Source organism: Durio zibethinus, chromosome 10, assembly GCF_047325235.1.
Source record: "Durio zibethinus cultivar Kanyao isolate XHJ-2024 chromosome 10, ASM4732523v1, whole genome shotgun sequence".
NCBI lineage: Eukaryota > Viridiplantae > Streptophyta > Magnoliopsida > Malvales > Malvaceae > Durio > Durio zibethinus.
Genome location: NC_143171.1, coordinates 4,556,042 through 4,578,278, shown reverse-complemented (window position 1 = coordinate 4,578,278; position 22,237 = coordinate 4,556,042). Strand labels below are relative to the sequence as shown.

Below are 22,237 nucleotides of genomic sequence, written 5' to 3'. Positions count from 1 at the left end.
TAACTCATGATTTTTCCTTGATTGAAAACTGAATTCAACCCTTTATTATGATTTGTAAACTACAGATGCCAGGTAGTGATCAAGCTTAAATGTTTAAAAGTTGAAAAAGATTGAGTGGATGGGTTAATTAACCCAACTTTAAAATGTTTCCTCTTATCTTGAGAATGAATCTGTCAAAGGGTAACAGAGAAATGTTATAGCTCTGTAGGGGAATTTGGCTGGTGCCAGAATCTACCATCCTATTTGTGTCTCATAGCAAAAATTGTTTAGGTTACGGAACGATGACTCAATCATGGTACGGGTATACCTAACAAAATAGGATAAGTTTCCATCAGTTTATACAATTACTCTCTTTCAGATAGCCAGCCAAAACCAATTTCATTTTGGGTTTCAGTAATACCAAAATGCTGGCACTATAATCTGTAAAATGTTCAAATTTTTTGATAAAAACATTAGGCTAATCTGCAGAAAAATGCCAACAACAGCTGGTTTTGACAAAGCCAAATGAAATTCCCATTATCTTCTCCTTCTTTGATTTAATTTGGACTGATGACCCCATAATATGGAAATGGTAGCATTTGCTTATTGGCAATCGAGTCATAAATTTTAGATCAGTCTTACTGAAAGTAGTACTATCCCGAGCTAGGGAGAAATGCTGGGACCATCTGCCAATTAAAGCAGAAGAAAGAAACGTTTTTCTCTATAAGAACAAACAAAAGCTCAAATCATCATGAAATGCAGGCAAATCTCAAAGATTCCGATTTGTTGGGTTGGGTAAGATGGCAATTTGGATTAACTTGAAGGCCATGTTTTCATCCAAAAATGATGAAAGTAAACAAGTCCAGCTGTTCGGTTATTTTTAAGCAATGTGATCTGTGCAGTCTACTAATTATATCGGCATCTTTTTTGCACAAAATTTTCAGCTAATGGATGGTTACGTCAGATGTACGATGTTGAATCAAATCAAGCACCACTCAAATTCAATTGCATTATAAGATAAAAGTTCCACCAAGTACAGGGCATCATTCCTCAATGAGTGGTTCACTTTTGTTTATCCCCGAGCCCAGGCTTTTGAGTCGTAGGCTTGGAATTTTGTTATTGTTATAGCTTATCCCTTTAATTAATTACTGTTGTTTTGTTTTAATTGTATGTCAAGGCTCAATCAATTACTAGTGGTCCATCCACTAAGTAAAAAAAAAAAAAAATTACTTTATCACAATTGCTGCTACAGTCATCGATGCCAGTCTTTCATCTGATAATGAGCGTTCCAGGACGTCGGCAACTCCCATGAGTTTCCTCATTATTTGACATACCTAATTTTTCCTGTGTTCAGCTAAACAATAGTCTGGAACTCTGGACTGAGCCATGGCTAAATCTCGTACAAGGTTGGTGGTTCCATAGACCTGAAGAAGAAGAAGACATGGGAACAGAAATATCCCTTCACAGCCAGTGGCATCCTGACATACCAGCTGCTGCAAAGTCAAGGAAGGGGTGCATTATAATGGTGGTAATCCATATGTCGTGAGTTGAATTTTAAATTTCATTTTGTTTTCCAAATTCTACTGCGTAAATGACTGCTAGTGTTTAAAGATCATAAATCCTTGATAAATCCTTAGTAACAGTAGTTCTGTGATGAAAATCAGAGAAGTTTAGATTGTCGGGAGCACAAGTTTATGCTGCAACAAGTTTTCTTCTGAAACATCAAGGCTCAACCACATAATTACCTTTTAAGTCACTAAAACATGGGTGTAAGCAGTTTCTAGCGTAGTTTTTAGTGTTTTCCCACCCGGGCTGGGGTGAGTATAATGCTATACCACCCTTTGATATGCACATAGAAAGGCACTTTAAATAGTGGCCTAATGATTTTCAAGAAATCATTTCAGTCTTTCACTAGCAATTTTGGTTACCATTGATTGCTTGCTTAGCCCATCTTCTCTTCTCCACAGAAACTTCTAAAACCTATTGCCTTCAGCATTTTTCACATTAATAAATGATCCTTGCCTTGGTATGTATATTTGTCCTATACAAAAAAGCAAATGGGGACCATTAGAAGAACTGTCACTCCTATTTGTCAGCCAGTAATTTATGGGAGTTAACCTCTTTCCTCCAATGGTTTTCATTTGGCTAGACTGACAAGTCTGCAACAAATATCTATATAGTAGCGCAAATAGGCTTGATGAAGAAAGAGTTAGGAACTATCTCTGCAACTTTACACCCTCGTTGCAGATGCTAAAAGTTGGCTTGTTTTTTAAGAGTAAAGATTTTAGACTGGAGGGAGTGTCTTAGAACTCTTTTGTCAGCTAATTTCCCTGAACAGGATCATCTTTGAAACTTGTTGATTAAGGTCTGTTTGATAAATGATATAGCCATATAGGCGCATTATCTCAGTGGACCAGTAAAAGTTGTGGACACGGATGGCATACCGGCCAAGCCGGGCGACCTTCTGGCACTGGAAGCATGTAACCGCGGTGTCCGGGGATTAATGAAGCTCCTTGTGCGACCAAAGATATTTGTTACTTGGAAGAAACTTTTTCCTACTTTCCGCATATACGAGGTGAAGGTGAAATTCTATCCACACCGTGTGTTAAACCCAATTAATCATTTAAAAATATCTTAAAGTTACTTCCCATATGTTTCTATAATCGTGTCCAAATATTGAAAATATATAGTTCAGTCGACTAACTTTTGTACACGTAGCGGGGGTGAGATTTCCATGTTTGCCTCACCCTGCCCTGGAGTAATTGGAACAGCACCATCAATGGAACTCCTGAACATTTGGAATGAGGGAGAAAGAGAAGTTGCAGAATATGGGCTTAAGTCCCCTAAAACCATGTGAGGTTTTGCATTTGTGAATTGTGACCATTGGCAAATCTGCCATTGACAAAAAGCTACCTATTAGAGAGGCTACTAATATCAACCTCATTATCTAATCTTCCAATGCAAGTATCCAACCACCTTGCTGCTAACTTTGAGATTTAAGTCAAACTAGTGCTGTGCATATAAAATTGTATAGGTGCAAATTTGATTAAACTTCCTGAAAATGAGGACTTGATCAGGGAATTATTTTAACATGTGATGACTATGTGTAGATTTCAAAGGGCACCTCTGAATGAGAAACAATAGCTAAGGAGGCTGCAAGGACTGTTCCAAAGAGAATAAAAATGGAGGAAATTGTGACATAAAAAATTCCTTCCTGGGTTTGTTGAAGAAGCCAACCTAAGCACGGGTGACATGCACCTTTTCTCAAGGTGATGCCGAAGTATCCTTTTGCGGGGCAATTGAGATGAGTTGTTTTCTAGAGCTGAAGTACGGAAAGATGGTTCTAACAAAGAATAAACATTTCCCTCTCATACATTTTGATAAATTTTTTTGATTATCAACAACTCATCCAGCAAGCTTTTATGTTGGTTGTAGTGCATTTGAAGATAATTTAATGAATTAGAACAAGTAAAGGAGTCTAGATCTTATGAATACGATATCATATACAGTCTGCTACTAGTTATATGGTGGATATCGAATAAATTCAACTAGTGGTACAATATCCAGTGGCAGACAAGAAACTGATACATCCACTGCTTCAAAATTTACCATGAGACAAGACGATTAAGTAGAATAAATTGAGGTAATCTGGGTAAGAACTGCAACTGACAGACAAATGCATGAGAAGTTAATCACTTGTCTTTTCTAAGACTTGAAAGCATCCATTCTGGCTAGTGCAAACATGATCTACCCAACACCCAATGATATTCTAATTTAAAATTTTTGTCCTACTAGAAACAAATGCAATGAATATGCATGCCAGATGCATGAGATGGTTCTCTCCGAAAATTGGTTTTAGGTAAGCTTAACAGAAAAATTATTCCATAAGTATCTTATTCATTCAAAGATTCATTTTAAACACCAGGATTGATAACTAAACTCAGGCATGTTATTTTCAAGTGTTTGCCTAATCTTTTGTCTGGTTGATAGAAGTGATATCACAAGAGAGATGGGACGAAGGGGTACCATACTCCAATGGGACCAACCCCACAGATTCGGTTGAGCCTAGATTCTCAAAATGGCTAGTGTTTAAGGGAATAAGCTTTGTTGCCTTCCAGCGAAAATAATGGTGACGATGAGATGTACATTGTGCCATCCTGTTGCCATATGTAGGAAGGATATCCGGAATAGTTTATTCTCCCAATGCTCTTGCAATCCTTTCAATTCCAACTGCTTTTTTTTGACCAGGTACAACCTAAATTCATCAAGAAAATTAGCACTTGTACCCTGATGTAACTTCTTCCTGCTACCACTCTAACACCAGCTTAAGCCACCACAATCTCTTCTCTCCAGCCGCCAGTGGAATTTTTAACATACAACTATATGTGATATCCTCATATTTGAAGATTCTAAAACCATAACATAATGTGCAGGATATTCGTCCCAAAACTGCAAGGGTTCCAGTTGGGTCTCGGTTAATGAGAAAACCAGATGTTCTAAAATGTACTTGTGATGGAAATTTGCCCTTCACTGAGAACTCAGCCGCCTCAATTTAACTTCAGTCAAGGAAGCCTAAAGCAGAAACAGCAGGAATCTTGGGTTTCATTTCAATGCCTAGTAGGTTTGTGCATAAAGAAATGTATGATGTTGCTGAAATATTAATCCGAGAAGTTTGAACCTGTTATCAAGATTGAACCCCAAGAAAACAAAAAAGCCTGCAAATGATTCAATGATTGAAATTGCTCTGAACAAATATCTCAACATCATAAATTTGAAACGACTCCTTGCATATATTCATCTCATTCTTTTCTTTTCTCCACTCTCTCCCATTGCTGGTTGACAAAAAACAATTGAGTTCAATGCTCCCATGTTTCATTAATTTGGATTGATGCACTGATCGAAACAATTAGCTTGTTTCGCACCAAATCAACAATCTAGAGTAGACCTATTGAAAGTTGTACTCACACACCCCACGAAGTGTATCTCTTTTAAGAACAAACAAAGGTTGAAAGATTCCAAATTTGTGGAGTCGTGTCAGAGGGTTTGGATAGCTTTGAAAGTTGTTTGCATCCCAAAATGGATGGATGGTTGAGTCAAATGTATGATGTATTGAAGCAAATCAGAGTCGGACACCACTCAAATTTACTTCCATGATGTAAGAAATGTTCCATCAATATTGTCATCGCCTAAGCACAAGCTTTAGCCATAGGTTTAGTGTTTTAGCATTGTAGATTACCCCTCTAATCAATGTTATTTTGTCCTAAAAGAACATCCAAGGTAATGTGTCAAAAATCAAAGACTTAAATAAATTCTAAGTGGTCCATAGGGTCCATCTATCAAACAAAAAATCTCCATCCATGGCTGCCAACAATGAAGGTCGCTGGGCGTTGGTAACTGTGATGAGTCTCATCATCATCACACCTAACTGTTTCTTGCATTCAGCTAAACCGAGTCGGCGATTCTAGTTTGGGCCATGGTTCAATGTGGTGCTAGAGTAGCGGTGCCTATAGACCTGAGGAAAAAGCCATCACGACAGAAACATCCCCTCCACAACCAGTGGCACCCTGACATACCAGCTGTTGCAGAGGATATAAAATATATAGACCTCTCCACCGTAAGTACATAAACTCTTCTGTTGAAGGTAGCTAGAGAAAACGTCCGTGCAATGGGAAATATAAGATCAATAGATCATTTCTATCAGATAATTCACTTGAACAGAATCACCTTTGAAACTTGTTTGTTATACATAAAGATTACATAAATGACACAGGTCCATTATCTAAGTGGGCCGATAAGAGTTCTCGACAAGGATAGCATACCGGCCGAGCAATATGATCTTCTTGCAGTGGAGATATGTAACCTGGGTCGTCTGCCGGGGGTTGAATGGGTTTATACAGCAACGTTTGACAGAAAAATGGAGGTTTTTTGACAGACAATTTTCCATGTGCTACAAAGCTATTTGACATTTTGAAGGAATTTATACCTACTCTCTGCTTATACCAGGTGAATTATACATCTATTCCCTATGTTAAAACTAGTTATAAGCTTTTAAGCTCGTGTCTCTATTATCATGCCTGCCTGTTGAAAATAATTCAGCTGAGTCCGCCTACAAAGTTATATATGCATAGCATGGGTGAGATTTCCAGGTTTGAATCATCCTGGAATAATTGGGACTGCACCATCAATGGAACTTCTGAATATATGAATGAAAGAAAAAGAAGTGGAAGAAAATGGCCATAAGTCCCTGAAACTATGTGAAGTTTTGCTTTCACGACCGTTGGCAAACCTTCCATCAACCAGAGGTTGCCATTTAGGGAAGTCAGTTTACATCAACTTCCTTGATCAATACTTTAATGTCCTACAGACTGCTGCTGAGTTTGAGATTTCACTGGAATTAGTAGACCTCAAAATAATTATTTAGATGCAGTTTCCAGCCCCGAGACATCTTAATAGTATTTATATCATTATATGCTAACATGAAATATAATCGCCAGGTGTAGATCAAAATGGGGACCGCTGAATGGGAAAAGATTGCCAAGAAGGCGGCAATGACTATTCCAGGAAGAGAAAATGGAGGAAATTGTGACATCAAAAACCTCAGCAGAGGTTCGACAATTTATCTTCCAGTGTCTGTAGAAGTAGCAAATCTTAACACTGGTGACATGCATTTTTCTGAAGGTGATGGTGGTCTCCTTATGTGGAGCAATTGAAATGAGTGGATTTCTAGGGCTCAAGTGAGTTTCAAGCCTGTTATTTTCACATATACTATATTTATGCTAGGAATAGCCATTTCAAGTTGGACAGTAATCCAGTAGAAAATCTCCCTTATAAAATTGTCAGACTTCTGCATATATTAAATTGTTTGCCCATTTGATATTTGGTTAATAGGTGTGAAATCATAAGAGGTGGAATGAAAGAGTACCTTACTCCAATGGCAACAGTTTGAAGTGACAGTTGCATATGTGCAGGGCATTCATCCAAAAACTGGAAAGGTGCCGGTAGGGCCTCAGCTGGTGAGAAAACTAGTTGTGTTAAGATGCAGTTATGATGGAAATCTATCTTCCCACAACAAAGAATCCAGCTGTCTTGATGTAACTCACGTCCATGGAGCTAAAAGAAGGAGACTTCAATGTTGTGCTTCATTTCTATGCCTAGTTGGGCTTTAAGCACATGGAAACGATTATGGATGGAAAAACAGTAATGTGAAAGAATAAACTCCAACTTCTGTCTAAGGTGAAAACAATGGTTCAATCACAGGCCAGCATCATATCCTTAAGAGAATGTTGTATGTTAAAAGAACCTCTGCAGACTCCCTCTGGGCAGCAATAGAGCACTGCCAATGCAATTACATTTATATTGGAAAACAAAAGATGATAGTTGATACTTGACCCTTTTCAAACAGCCCAATTATCTAAGGAGTGGCGTTAAAGAGCCATCAATATATAAATACACACACATGGAAAAATTGCTAGTCATGTCTTGGTGACCAGATGCATTTATAGGAACTATTTCATTTAGAAAATAAAAACATAGACTGATTTTTTTCAATAGATCTTTCACTTGATTTTAAATAAACTGGGCAGTTAAATTTGGAAACTGTGATCCTTGCAACCAGTTAAACAGAAAAGGACGTCATTGACTAACATGACACTTATTCTAAGAAGTTACCTTGGACATTCCAAGCCAAAATTTTGTTGTTCTGCTGCTTACAAGCATATGACGTGAAGGCTACTAAGACTAGTTTACTCAATAATATATTGACAGCGTGCGATGGTGTTGGAGAGATGGGCATTGGACGCCAACAGACCAGAGCCAAAGATCTAACTCCACACTCAGAACCTGTAAATGGGGAAAAAGAGAAAAAATAAAAAGTCCCATAATTATCAGAAGGACAAAAAAGGATAAAAACTGAGGCAGTGCATAAGATGAAGATCCCTAAGTTGACCCCTGCTTCAACTGCAATGGAATATAGAATAAAGACTTTTAACATAAGCACTGTCAAAACATCTTCATCATAGTCTGTTATTTCTATTTGATACAATCCAAATGACAGATTATTTTTTCTGCTAAAATCGCGGATGAAAAGTTTAACTAAGTGTTGGACTAACATATTCCAAAGTCATAGCATGCCAGCAGCAGGGAGGCCAATCACTATGAGTATCAAACCATACGCCAAACTTCCCAAGAGTCCCTTGCCAAAGGAATATAAAATTAACTTGAAATTCAATTTCCTCCAATTAAATAAATTGAAATGATGGCACAAAATTAATTTGAGGACATGGAAACCTTTAGTTAGGGAGTTTACACAACTGTAACTCATAGACCATCATTAAGAACTAGCATACATAAATGTTGAAGGAATGGGTGACATAACATTTTGATGGAAAGAATTAGGAATCAGACAACAAATAAAGAGAAAAAGAAAAAACCTCCATGCATGTGAGATTCAAAATTGCTCCGCACAAATGAAATAGAAATACATAAAATAGTTCTACCCTACCTCCTTTCCTGATTTTATACTCAATAACTCTCTCATTTTCTCCACAGCATAAATAGAACAAGCTCGTAGTTCAACTTCCTCTTCAGAGCCAGCACCTATTTCACTGTTAGCCTCAATGGTGCTCGCAAGGGTAGAACTATATTTCAGCACACCAAGCTGCCGGAGCACAGCTGGAACAATATAGTCAGCAAACATAGTGATTGAGCTAATGACTTTAAATTCTCCATATCCTTGGCCCTTGAATGCACCCCACAAGTCAGAAGCAAATATCTGTGCTCTTTTATACAAGAATACCTGGTGGCCTTTGTACACTGAGTGGTCTCGAAAGCCTGCAATATTTTAGTCATACATGGAGTAAATAATTCGAGTTTTTAGCATAATCAATTATCACTTAAATATATGCGTTTAAAATATTATTTTTACAATTATTGTTATTATTATTATTATTATTATTATATATGACAACATAACAATAAACTAGATGAAAACTGTACCCGGAAAATGCTGTGTAACAAGAGCAACAAGCTTTACAGCTGATTTTCCGCATGATTCAACTAGTTTGGACGCCTTACCCTCAAAGCTTCTTTCCAGTTCAAACCCAACCTAAACCATGAAATTTAGTGAAATCAAACAATTTATTTTTCTATTGCACTAGAGAAGTGCATGCAAGCAGAAGCAGATAGAGATGGAAAAACTAGGCAATACCATCCATGTTACAAATGGAATTTGAACATTAAGAAAATTGAAGATAAATATCTATGAGATGAGAGAAAACGCCCTAGTGATTACTACAATATTGGCCAACTCAAATGTCACACGGTGTCTTATTTATAATTCACCTCATGCAATAGACGAACTCGCTCCTCCTCTAAAGGAAGTGGTCTAGGCCATTTCAACAATTCACGCAGTTGAGGACCTGAAAACAAAGATTCTTCCATCATTCCCTATCTAATTAGAAAGCTTTCCCCCAATAAGAGCGTGCAGGTTAGAATGGTGCCAAACACATAAACAAAACCATAGTCTGTTTCAGTTTTCACCTTAAATAATTATTAATTAGGAAAACAGGTGAACAGATACATAAGTGGACATGTCTGAGCATGTTTTTGTAAGTCTAAAGAGCAAGCATTTCTACAAAGACATGAGAAGACAGAAAGATCAAGATGATGCAGAATTACCAGTGAATTTTTGGAGGCGGTCAGCATTAAATACAGACTTGTCATTCAGCAAAGCTTCCTTTAACCCATTGGCCAAATGATCATAATTTAGATCCTTATCTATTAAGAATAATCAATACAGAAGGAGGAAAAATGTAAGTTCCAGAAACTACAACTAATTAATGGCAATAATAAAATGAATACACACAAGCATACCTAAGTACTGCATACTTCATATCAGCAATTAGAAAAATATCTTTTTGAACATTATTGTAACACGCGGTTAGCAACCAACAGATCCTTAACATCAAATCCTTTTAGATCATGGAAGAGAATTCTTTTTTTATTAAAATGAAACTATGCTGCAAGGAAAACTTCCCAACAGATAAAGGTGAAAGTAGTAAAGCAAAAAACCAGAATGAAACATAAAAATCTATACATGGGGATTGCTGATAAGACCATTAAAATAGATTCTCAACCAATTTCGAACAGAGCGTAAGCACATATAATTTAACTTCCATTTTTTCGCATATGGGCAATGTAACTTTTTTCAAAGACAAATCATTACAATTACTGGTTCTTACTATAATTAGTTCATAATTATTAGCGCTCAAATAAATCTATAAAAAATTCAATTCAAGCCGTGGTAATACAAACAAGTCTTAAAACTCTCTCCACTAAAAGAAACAAACAAAAGCAGAACAAACAAACAGTATAAAAGAAGTATACTTTTGCATTACAAACATTTAAAAAAGAAAAACCGAGCAAGGGATCTAGTAGTCAAACTATAAAAGAAAAATAAAGAAACTTACCAGGCCAAAAACAGAAATTCAAAGCATCCAAAACAAAAAGGTACTGAACAGTGAGAGGTCCATTATCAAAATAATGAATCCCTTCATAATTCCACTCCACTTTCGGAATCGACCCTTTAATTTTCTCCACTACTTTCTCAATTCCTGCACCAAATAAAAAAAAAACCCACATATTCTTTTAAAAAAAAAAAATCACATTTTCAATTAACAAAACAATAGGCCAGAAAACAGGAAGAGAGAGAAAGAACCTGAAGAATCAATAGTAACATGAGAAGAATTAAGAGCCACCCAAGCAGCGCTTTCTCTCACCTCCTCCATAGCCGCTGCGTTTGCAAAAACAGTTCTTTGTGTTTTTTTTCCTCTTATTAATTCGTTGTTTGAATGAACCCTAAACAAACCAAGATTATGAAAAAAAGATATTATCTTTATATATTGGGCAGTTTTTGGAGGTTGGGTCAGGTTACCAGGTTTTGCTAACAAATTTCTTTTCCTTTCCTTAATTCGAAGTTTCCCGCTTTTGTTCGTTTCTTTTCCTGTGGTTGGCTTTAACCATATCTTGGTCTCTGACAAGTGACAAAGGGGTTTGGCTTGAACCACGAGCTGACCCATTTTGCCTGATGAGTTTGGGAACAGTTATGTTTTGTCAATTTTTTTTTTCTTTTTTGTGTTAGAAACAAGGTTGGCCGACAGGGTGGGAAAGGAGGATCCTTTTCCACAAAAGTTGGACCAATTTGCAGACAATAGGATGGTTGGCACCTGAAAAAGGAAGTTAGGGTTTTTAATGTTCAAACTCCGGACATTGGCCGACTTGGATTGGGTCTCATCATAAATGTTGGAAACAAATCAATGTAACTAGACAAGCCAACCCAATAGTAATTACATCAATTCCTTTCCTTTGACTTTGTTGTACACCATTAAATTAGAAAAATATAAAAAGGGCGGCTTGGAATTCCAATCCAAGACTTTTGAAATAAAGTTTCAAATTTATTCTAATTGCGTCTCATTTGGGATGATTTGTCTAAAAAAATTAGTACAATTTTATAAATTTTTTAATTTTTCTTAAATTCTTTTTTTTCTTATTACATATCTAATTAAACATAAATTCTTTTGTAAATTTTAAATTTCAATTCTAATAATATGTTACTTGATCCATAGGATAATAGGCAAAAATATTTATATAATTAATTAGTAGTAAAAATAGTAATTTGATTTGTAAACTCAACCGATTCGCTAATGGGTTGGGCTTTAATAGGTCGACCGGTCCATCCAAAATCAATAGTCCAGGGTCCAGACTTTGAGAACCAACGTAAGCATAGTAATTGACAATGGTCAATTAAACGCAGCGTTTCATTATGCTCTCCGCCGGTTTTTTTTTTTTTTTGAAAAAAAAAAGTTGAAAAGGAAAAAAAAGTTTTTTGATAGCGGGCAGCGGCTAGAAACCTCCCCTTCTTTCTTGTGAGGAGCCAAGCTGTAAATGGCCATAAGGCCCTCTAATTTCACAACAATCTCTCTTCGCCGCCACCGCCAACGCCACCGTCTCCAACTCTCTCTCCTCTTCTTCCCTTTGCCTTCCTCATCCTTATCTCCCCTTTCCTTCCTCCGTGGAATCGCCTCAAAAACCTTTTCCTCTCCCTTATCTCAACAACAACAACAACAACAACAGAAAAAAGGCTTTTGGTTAAAGGAGCTAAAAGAAGCCGAAACCCTGGCTCAAAAGATAGGAAAATCTATTAGGCGCCCTGGCGCTCCTTCTAAGTCTAGGGTTTACGACGATATCAACGTTATTCGTCCTAAAGAATATTGGGAGTACGAGTCCCTCACTGTCCAATGGGGGTATCATTCTCCGTATTCTCCCTCTATCTACGAATCCTATGTTTTATACGCATTCGTACCCGTATTCTGTTTTGTTTTAATAGCTTTGAATTTAGTTATTTACTGCTGTTTGGTGCTTGTGAATTTGAATCTCAGGGTTTTCTATTTTAATTTATTTGATATTGGCTTGAAAATTGGGTTAAACTTAACCTATTGCGTGAAAGATCGTAGAAAGTTGGTTAATTGATTGATTTGAATGCTGTTTTAGCAGGGAACAGGATGATTACGAGGTGGTAAGGAAAGTTGGGAGAGGGAAGTACAGTGAGGTTTTCGAGGGGGTTCATTGTACTGATAATGAGAAATGTATTATCAAGATTCTCAAACCGGTCAAGAAGAAGAAGGTTTGGTCTCAGTGGCATTTTAATACTTCCACTTGATTGTATTCTTTGTGTTTGTGTAAACTTTAACTTGGTTTGAAAAAAATGACTGTCTTGAATGCAGATTAAGAGGGAGATTAAAATACTGCAGAATCTTTGTGGAGGGCCGAATATTGTGAAGTTGCTGGATATAGTTAGGGATCAGCAATCGAAGACTCCAAGTCTTATATTTGAATATGTGAATAATACGGATTTTAAAGTGCTTTATCCGACTCTGTCTGATTATGATATTCGATATTATATCTATGAACTTCTGAAGGCAAGTAAATGGTTTGCTTATGGCTTTACTTGTTCATATATGCTTATTGACATTGAAATTTAAATTGTCATGACATATTGACATGCATATTCATAGGCCTAAAAGGTTGTTTCCATTTGTCTCAAAGCTCTTGTTGCAATGAAGGTTTGAATGCAAAACTAGGTGATTACTACTTAGATTAGGGGTCATGGTGGGGAATGAGAGATGGTTTCCTTTGGTTTTTGAACCAAGCTTCCTGGTCAAAGAAAGAATAGTGTATTTTCTTTTTTTTGGCACTTTAAACTAGATATGTATGTAGCAATTTTTCTTTTCCAGGTCATCAAATGTTGCTTTACTTGTGTAAATCAAGACGGGTATTTAAGACTGGTGTAAATGTTGTGGAAATTATAGGCCTCATTAATACCTTGTATAATACATGCATGTGGAGTTGGATTATTAGCTTTGTCAATAACATTGACTTGGGGTAATCTTTGGCTCTAACTTTTAAGAAATACTTAGAATGTACCTAGATGTGTTTGCAATTTGTTGAATACCATTTTGGTGACTGAAAACAGATTATTATTGGCTTCTGTGATGAAAGTTGAAGTATGTCTGACTTATATACCCAAGTTTGAAAACACTCTTAGTGTCTGAGAATATACCTACTTGGTTTGCTTTAATCCTCTCTGTTTTGGATTGAAAGATCTTATATGAGCATATGTGCCATATTTTGGAAGTAAGAAAATGCAATTGGATGACCTGGTTGTGTTTTTTATTATGCATTCATTGTGTTCATGAATAATTATGAATATACATCTGCAATGTCAGGGATGCTGTCATATTATTATTTTAAGGCCTAAACTATTTCCTTTCTGAATTGATGTCTAAAATTTAAGATTCATTCATTCTTTGTTAGATGCTATTCTGCTTGTCATGATTGAAAGATTGCATAAGCTACTTGTCATAGTCAGTTTTGACATTTGCTATTTTATGGTATGAATTCATTGTATGCAGAGCCTTTTAGTGGTGTAATTGCAACATTTTGAAATTTAGCTGATTTTTTAGCTTGTTTATTTGCCATGGATTCCAAAAATTTCAGTATCTCTAGATTTCACTTGTGAATTTTAATTCTTGGTTCTGTTTTCCTCGGATGAATAAGATGGTTCAATCATTTAAGAATCGTGAATCTTTATTTTTAGGCATTGGAATACTGCCACTCACAAGGTATCATGCATCGAGATGTGAAGCCACATAATGTAATGATTGATCATGAGCAGAAGAAACTTCGTCTTATTGATTGGGGCCTTGCAGAGTTCTATCATCCAGAGAAAGAATACAATGTTCGTGTTGCTTCAAGGTTTGTTTCCCTTCTGGCATCTTGTCTACACAGTTCTCAATTGTTCAAGTGGCTATATTTCTTTTTCTTTTCCTTTCTATTGATCTGTTCTATTTTACATCCTTGTGATTGCACCAAACTACTTTTCTGTCTTAAATATAGCATTATCAAATGTACGGATGTACCTTCTTATATGTCATAGTATTTTGAATTGGATAGCTGACTTCCGGAGACTGCAATGGAAGTTGATTTACATAAATTTCGTTAACTAGTGCATTGCCATAAATTATTTATTGTAAATTTTGCTTCCTACAGTTAGTTTAAATTGAAGAGAAATAGCTTTTTTACTCGATAATTCAAAGTGCTGTTTAAATTCAGTTGGTAGTATACATTAGATATGATGCAGGTTAAGAATAATAGAAACGGGCAAAGTTTAGTGCTTGTTATAGTAGCCTTAACTACTTGAAACTTTAAAAATTAGAGTTGAATAGTGGAGGGGATGGAGGCTAGAAGGAATCACCAAGACATGCATTCCTTAGGTCAACTTGCACTTGTTTGAGGGGAAAAAAATGTAATTCTATGCTAATACAATGTAACACTGAAAATTTTAAAAATAAAGGAAGTTAGAAGAAGAAAGATAGGGAATTGAAGAGTTAGAATGATGGGAAATTAAAAGGTTAAAGGAGAGAGAGAGAGAGAGAGAGAGAGAAAGGTTGTATAGGAATTTTCTCTTAAGACAGTGCAGTGCATTGTTTTTTATATAACTTCCTGTTACTTAATTTAATTCTGACAATATTTTAGTTCTATTACTTGTTAGAAGAGGAGCTTTTGGTGGATGTCACATCCTGTTGTTTGCATGTCTCCCACAAGTCACAATTCTCATTACTACAATCTATCAACTTGTGCTTTTCAGAATTAAGGTTTTTTGGTATCAAAATTTTACCCTCCATTAATTGACGTGTTACTTTTTTTCCTTTGTCTCTTCATTTCTGGTTTGCAGATATTTTAAAGGTCCTGAGCTTCTTGTCGATTTGCAAGACTATGATTATTCTTTAGACCTGTGGAGCCTTGGTTGTATGTTTGCTGGAATGGTGAGTACTACCTTTAGATTATTTTACCTTGTAGGCTTTAGATCACTTCTTCAGAGGTAGGCTTTCATAGTCCTTACCCTGGCACTTCATATATCAAATTCTCCTTGTGTACGTATGTGGTGTTATGCAAGTAGACCTAAACATGTCATTTGGAAAGCCTGATCGTCATGATGTCTGAAGCTCAAAAGCCACCCTCAGTACATGATCATTGGCAATCAGGCAAATGGACTCTGTTTCTGGCGGGACCCTTTGAATATGTTCAAATATTTGTGTCCTAACTTTTTATGGGTAGAATATTACCATTAGATGAGCGTACCTTGATCTGCTTGCATATTCATCCATGGGTGGCCGATAGCTGAGAAGGATTGAAATTTGATATACCGCCAAGGTATTCAATGCTCTATCTCTCTTGAGATGCTTATATTTGAGGGTTATGCTATACAGATATTCAGAAAGGAGCCATTCTTCTATGGGCATGATAATTATGATCAACTGGTCAAGATAGCCAAGGTATGCGAACTCATGGATCTTTTAAGTAACACTGCACTGGCTGAACTGTATTCCATTTTGTAGATCCTCAACTAGTCGTGACATTATTTTGTTGTTGGGCTCTTGTAGATGTTTTCTTCCCATTCATTATTGTAATATTGGTGCTATTTTTTGAGAAATACCATGCTTCCATTATACATCTCTGAGGTCTAGGGAGAGTGAGGGAGTTCTGTCATTGAATGATTAAAATTGAATTTATTTGGATATAAAAATACCCTCTATGGTTCTTAAATAGTTTCTTTCTCTTTTGCTGCATTAGGTTCTTGGGACAGATGAATTAAATGCTTGTCTGAACAAGTACCGCATAGAATTGGATCCACATCTTGCGTCCCTTGTTGGGAGGTTGGTATAAAAAATCTTAGTCTGATGATGCAGAAACTGCTGTTATGTCCAGTTGACTAGTATATTACTTTACTTGACACATAGGCATAGTCGCAAACCTTGGACAAAGTTCATTAATGTCGAGAATCAACATCTGGCAGTACCTGAGGTAGTGTAACTAGCAATATCTTATACAATTCGGAAAGTTCTCGGTGTATCGTATTTCATATTTACTGTATACTTTTGTTTTTATTGTAAGGCTGTCGACTTCCTTGATAAGTTGCTAAGATATGATCATCAAGAAAGGCCAACTGCAAAAGAAGCAATGGTAAGCTCACTTCCTATTGAAGAGTTACCCCCTGTATTTGCTGGACACAACTTCAAGATAAATTGTCTGTGTGTGTGCATCTGAAGACACCTAGTAATGGAGTTATCTTTTAAAGTGCCCTGCCAAGGAAGTTTCTTAATTGGACGATTTTATTTTCATGCAGGCGCATCCTTATTTTTCCTCAATTAGAAACGCAGAAAGCAGCAGAACTCGTACCTAGCGTATGCCAAATTCATGTACCGTCAAGACATGGGCGTCTTCATCGTCATTGTGCTTGGTTGGGTGGAGAGTCCAGCCTATGTAGTCTGACCGAAGATTATTTGTATGAGACGTGGTTTAGCTTGCAGTTAAGAAGTCTTTCATTGTTTCTCTGATTTTTCTGTCTACCCGAAGGGAAATTTTAGTTTATTCTGACTTTCACATTTTTCCTAATATTGGCTGATAATCATGTGTGTTCTTCACATGAGAACAATTCCTAAGGCGTATCATGCTTTTATTTGTTTATTGATTGCTCTTTTTGGGTTCTTTTCGGTTTTAGTCTGTGTATTAGCTTCTTGGTTTCGGCCCATTGGATAAGGTGGAACCCTTCAATTTTGTCCCCATTGATTTTTTTTTTTTTTTCATGAGGTGTAAATGATATATTAGTATGCGTAAGTTATTTGAGTTTAATTTGAATAAAATTTGAATTCGATTCTATTATTATCGAGTTAAATTTGAGCTCGATTTATCGATCGAATCGAATTTGAGTATTTTTATATTCGATTTGAGTAGTTTATGAACGTAATCGATTTTTTATATTTAAATATTTTTTATTATTTTAATTAATAAAATATATCGAATTCGAGTTCGAGTATAAAAATTAAATTTTAATCGAGTATAAGAATCGAATTTTTTTTACATATTAATTGAGTGAGTTTGAGTAGTTTGATTTTTATTATGAATCGAGTTTAAAGTAAAAAAATAAAATTCGATCGAGTTGGAATCGATTATTGAGTTACGAATTAAGAGTTAAATTTGAGCTTGAGTTTTTTACTGTATCGGTTTGATTACACTTTTAATTCTGAGCTTAGTGCACTATTAGGAATTTTTTTCTTTTTTTTTTTACTGGGACAAAGCTTTGACTAGATATTTGAATCAACAAGCTGAGATTCAATCAAAACTTTGAAAGCAGTGAATCAAAATTTAGCTTCTCTGGGATCTTTTGTTATTTATCTACGCCATTTTGTGTCCATAAACCTACATATTATTTTCTTCTATTTTCCTTGTATAACCAAACAAGATTAAGAATTTCATCGTCTTTTGCTTTATTTTGTTTTCTCTCAATTTTTTTTAAATATTCTATTTCTTTCTAAATTTTCACGTACCAACACATGGCCTTACGTGAAAAAAAAAATGGAATTCTAATTAAGTGGTATTAAAAAGTTTAAATTCACCCCACATGTTTATAGTCCCCATTGTTGGATGAAAAGTCCATAAAATATTTTAGCTATTATATGTTAATCACCCATTTATCAAACAACTTAAATTTATTTTTTTACATGAAAGCAAAGTATTGCCACTTGTCGGGAGGAAAGGGAAAAAAAGATTAGAGATGGCATTGGAGAAGGAGAACTAGTAATAGTGACAAAATGTTGATTTAAGATGAAGGGACGAATTTGATAGTTTACATATTTTGATGATCTTTCCTTGAAAATTATCAATATTTTTTTTTTTTTGCAAATTTAAAATTTTATAAAAATTAAATTTTAATCATTAAAACTAATAATATAACATTTTACTATAAGACTACACAACTGTTAACAATTTTCGTTTGTATTACTTTATTCCGGTTTGTTTAAACTCTAGTTTTATTTATATACTCTTGTATCAGAAAAGAAAAAAAAAATCGGAATTTCAATAAAATTGTATGGTGAACAGCTACTCAACAATTCGTAATTTATTATTATCATTTTTTTGAAACCATTTGAGATGAGGCAACTAAAGCATGCAATAAATACCATGATCTCATCATCTCTATTTCATTTGTTTTAGTTTCCTGGAAGTCCAACTCTCCTGGAAACAAGTAATCCCTAAAGAAATAAACAAAGATGAAACGAAATTATGGAAATGGGAAAATTCCTAGGTAACTGAAAGCTCTGAAAACGCCATTTTCTTACGTATATAAACACCAAATTCCAATTTATTTCTCACATTTTCTCACACGACCCAATCTTTGTTGTCCTTTGGTGCAACACCGAATTTGGTTTCTTTAGGAAATTGGGGTTTCAAGTTTTTGGTCGGCAATGGCGGCAACCTTCAGCTTGGAGGTTTCCTTAAATTCTGAAACTCAAAATATCATGACGGCTTAGCCAGCTTTTGCTCAACAACAACATTTTCCAGCAACTTTGCAAAAATTAACTCCATTATCTTTTAACCTTTTGAACCGTGTGTTGATTTGCTTGCCATTGCAATTTCAGTTTTTTCTAGCTGACCGCTGGATTTGGTTACACTTGTAATCTTTGCCTTATCCAATTTTCTCTCGTGTTCTTAACCAGACGTTACTCTTTTCACTCCATAAGAAAAAGCAAAGCAAAAAAAAAAAAAAGCAAAAAGATTTATTTTTCCTTGAAGTTCCATATATTTAATCACCTATTAAATTTGGGTATATGGAATTTTCAAGCACCTACAAAAAATAAAGTTGCAATATTCAAATAATAATTTGAAATCTAATATATATATATATATATATATATATATATATATATATATCATATAACAACATACACAAACAAGTTTGCTACATAAGTGTCTATGTGGACAACTCTATTAAATAACACATAAGATAATTTTTTTAAAAAATAAAATAATTTCTTTTAATTACAAATTAGATAATTTTAAATTTATTCAAATATCAAAATTATTCAAATTATAATTGAAAATCAAATCAATTTAAAAATATATATTCTAAAATTAAAAATATGAAATATGGATTTTATTTTTTTAATAAATAATTTTAACTGTTTATCAAATAATCTTATTTAAAAAATTATTTAATTATAAAAAATTTTCAAATATGTTTAAAAATTACAAAAATTAAGTTTATCCAAATCTTTCAACAATTTTTTACCTTGATTTAAAAAATTATCTATTTACAAAATTTACGTAAAATATTAAAAATTCAGGCAATTTTATGTAAGATTTTAAAAATTCAAAAAAATTTCATTTTAAATCTTTAAATAATAAGATTATTAAAATGATTATATCTATTTGAACTCTGATTATCAAATTTATATTTCAAATAAATGCAAAAAATTTAATATTATCTTTATCATTTATTATATCCATTTTAAATTTTAAAAAATTAATTTAAAAATTATCTATTTAATTTTAATTATCACTAAAGAATTCTTATACAAATTTAAAACTACAAATGTAATGTATTATATATCATTTTTTATTTTTTTCAGTAACTTTTTTTAAGGTATATTATATTACTATTGCATTTTTTTGTTTATAAATTTTTTAAAGATATATTTTATTATTATTACAGTTTCATTCTTATGAAAAATAATTTTTTAATTTATTTTTTTTACATATTTTTTAACATTTTGCATATTTTGTATAATAATTTAGTTAAGATCACTAAAGTGAAAATGTGTTAATACTTCTTTTATTATTTAATTTATCATTCAATAATATATATTTTATTTTTTAAAAAAACATAATTCATTTTTATTTGATATAATTTTACGGGTGTATAAATATTATTGTAAACAAAAATATCCAAAGAAAAGATATAATTTTTTTTTCTATTTTCATAAAGATTATTTTTTAATGACAAGTCAATATATATAAATTTTATATGTGTTACGAGTTTTACAGATTTGAATATAATTAAAAAATTAATTTGTATATATATATATTAAATAAATAAAATTATTTAGTATATTGAACAGGTTATAATCTAGTTTTATAATAATTCAAGTGGCAAAACATATTTGTATAATAAAAAAATTCAACACTTAATTCAGCTGATTTATATAATCATTTAAATTTAAAATTTAATAAAATAAATTCTTTTATCTTTAAACTATATTCTTTTTTGTAAAAAAATAACTTACTTTTATAATAATTTTTTTCATTCCTTTTAATCACGTCAATTAGCTTATGATCCATAACATATATGTGGATACTCTAATCTGTCAAGGGGTCTACTTTTGATTTTTGCTAATAAAAAAATAAAAAAAATGAAAAAAAATGTATTGAGTTTGTGTGAAATTGTTGGAATTGATTTGTAAAGTTGGAGTTTGATTTAAGTTTGAAATTCATAGGAAATTAGGATTCCTTTATGGATTGGAGCTCTCATATTCGAAACCCTATAAATACATACCCACACAAGTCATACAAACACACACATAAAAAAATCATAAAAGAAACGAAGGGACAAGAATCAAGCATAACAAGAACAGAAGAAATCAGCAGAAGATCATTCAACATAGAGGAAGTTTCAGGCAAAGCTTTTAACAGAGTAGAAAGAAGCATCAAGAAATTAATAAGCAGTTTTCAAAAGCATATACAGAGTAGCACAATTGTGCAATATAGCCAACCGTAGGGTCGAAAGCATTCAAAAAAAATGTTTTAAAAAATCTAAAAGCCAATTTCTAGAAACAAGTATTAATCTTCATTAGTAATCACATAAGAAACAATAATAAGAATAAGCTGCAAGAAGCATTTGTTGAGCCTAATTCCCAGAAGCAAAATCCAGCAGCTTCATACTCTAAAAACATCAAATTTTTACAATACCTAACACACGAGCACATCTAGAGTTTCATCAATCAAATTCAACAAGAAGAAGACCCAAAGAGCAACAGTTCGTCACCTATCTAAGAAAAAAAATAATAGAAAAGTAGCATCAACAACTAAGACACCGGTAATTTTCAGAATTAAACATTAATAAAAGCAATTGCACACACCTAGACAAATTCAATAGCAAGAGTAAACGTCATTCTTTTGGCAAAAAATTTTTAGGTTTATGATTTGGTTAGCCTGAGGACTGTTTTCTAAGTAGTAACCTTTTAGAAAAAGAAAGAGTTTTAGTGGAGCGGGTCTCCTCTTAAGGCTTGGGATCAATTTCATGTAATTAAGGCTAAGTGTCACAGACTAGGCTTTCTCTCAACAAGTAATAGACCGTACGGCACTTGAATGGATGCTTTCACCCAAGTCAGCCCTCAATAGTTTGATGTCTAAACAAATAACCATAAGCCACAGTTAGTCCCAAGCGTACGCAATAAGACACATTCATATCGAGATCAATCTCAAGCACACATAAAAAGGCACATTTATATCGAGAAAAAAAATACATCAAGGCAACATTTAAGATATTCGAATCGAAAGTGAATTTTATTATAATCGAGACTAGTACATCGGGACTTCTCACCATCGTCAGGGCTAGGAGGCAGCCCTTGGTGGATGGTTTAAGCCCATATCCTGATCGGTGAGACAGCCCAACAGTATGTTGCTCGTTCACCCCCCTAAAGAGCCTTAAAGATTTTAGAGCTATACTACCACTAACTATTACAATGTTTGAAATAGGGATACTTTTCCTAACACAAGAGATCTACCCTCCCCTTTTGGCACCTTTATCTGGTCATGGCCCTATATAAGGTTGGCTCATGACATCTCCCTCACATATTCTATCGAC

At 34.1% G+C, this 22,237-nt stretch overlaps 2 protein-coding genes and 2 long non-coding RNA genes across 20 annotated transcripts; 3 read left to right on the top strand and 1 right to left on the bottom strand.

Moving 5' to 3' along the window:
• Positions 1-958: 958 nt before the first annotated feature.
• On the bottom strand, positions 959-11,224 carry LOC111291898 (uncharacterized). Of its 11 annotated transcripts, none has more exons than XR_016345614.1 (9): positions 10,694-11,224; positions 10,446-10,589; positions 9,655-9,753; positions 9,319-9,395; positions 8,974-9,082; positions 8,480-8,808; positions 7,648-7,818; positions 6,902-7,089; positions 959-1,472 (listed from the first exon to the last, which is right to left on the bottom strand). XR_016345614.1 is itself a non-coding variant. In XM_022884020.2 (8 exons), exons 2-8 carry the CDS (start codon positions 10,761-10,763, stop codon positions 7,726-7,728), a joined length of 921 nt encoding a protein of 306 aa, XP_022739755.2. In that variant the 5' UTR covers positions 10,764-10,833; positions 10,910-10,928; the 3' UTR covers positions 7,437-7,725. The 11 variants fall into 11 exon arrangements, 2 of the variants coding, with proteins under 2 accessions (XP_022739755.2, XP_022739754.2); XR_016345616.1 differs by having other exon boundaries at positions 959-1,469; XR_016345615.1 differs by having other exon boundaries at positions 6,902-6,989.
• Positions 1,369-4,839, top strand: LOC149516368 (uncharacterized). Its single transcript, XR_016345620.1, has 3 exons — positions 1,369-1,507; positions 3,090-4,227; positions 4,413-4,839. It is a non-coding gene; the product is annotated as an uncharacterized LOC149516368 (long non-coding RNA).
• On the top strand, positions 5,137-7,001 carry LOC149516367 (uncharacterized). The gene is made up of 3 exons (XR_016345621.1): positions 5,137-5,982; positions 6,480-6,713; positions 6,868-7,001. It is a non-coding gene; the product is annotated as an uncharacterized LOC149516367 (long non-coding RNA).
• Positions 11,225-11,845: 621 nt separating the features above from the next.
• On the top strand, positions 11,846-17,082 carry LOC111291792 (casein kinase II subunit alpha-like). 7 transcript variants are annotated; one of them, XM_022883810.2, is made up of 10 exons: positions 11,846-12,278; positions 12,529-12,658; positions 12,759-12,953; positions 14,132-14,289; positions 15,269-15,359; positions 15,804-15,869; positions 16,168-16,250; positions 16,335-16,398; positions 16,489-16,557; positions 16,721-17,082. In XM_022883810.2, the coding sequence occupies exons 1-10, from the start codon at positions 11,920-11,922 to the stop codon at positions 16,775-16,777; spliced, it is 1,272 nt and encodes a 423-aa protein (XP_022739545.2). In that variant the 5' UTR covers positions 11,846-11,919; the 3' UTR covers positions 16,778-17,082. The 7 variants fall into 7 exon arrangements, 5 of the variants coding, with proteins under 5 accessions (XP_022739545.2, XP_089622637.1, XP_022739544.2 ...); XR_016345611.1 differs by adding an exon at positions 15,978-16,066 and having other exon boundaries at positions 11,847-12,290; positions 12,526-12,658; positions 16,168-16,398; positions 16,721-16,736; XM_022883809.2 differs by having other exon boundaries at positions 11,853-12,278; positions 12,526-12,658.
• Positions 17,083-22,237: the final 5,155 nt, after the last annotated feature.

Coding starts and splice junctions, on each gene's coding strand:
- LOC111291898 (XM_022884019.2), bottom strand. CDS start 11,054: ATGGGTCAGCTCGTGGTTCAAGCCAAACCCCTTTGTCACTTGTCAGAG. Junction 9,754..10,445: donor GAATTTCTGTTTTTGGCCTG/GTAAGTTTCTTT, acceptor TATTCTTAATAG/ATAAGGATCTAAATTATGAT. Junction 7,819..8,479: donor GTATAAAATCAGGAAAGGAG/GTAGGGTAGAAC, acceptor CCCCATTTACAG/GTTCTGAGTGTGGAGTTAGA.
- LOC111291792 (XM_089766509.1), top strand. CDS start 11,920: ATGGCCATAAGGCCCTCTAATTTCACAACAATCTCTCTTCGCCGCCAC. Junction 12,954..14,131: donor ATATCTATGAACTTCTGAAG/GCAAGTAAATGG, acceptor CTTTATTTTTAG/GCATTGGAATACTGCCACTC. Junction 14,290..15,268: donor AATGTTCGTGTTGCTTCAAG/GTTTGTTTCCCT, acceptor TCTGGTTTGCAG/ATATTTTAAAGGTCCTGAGC.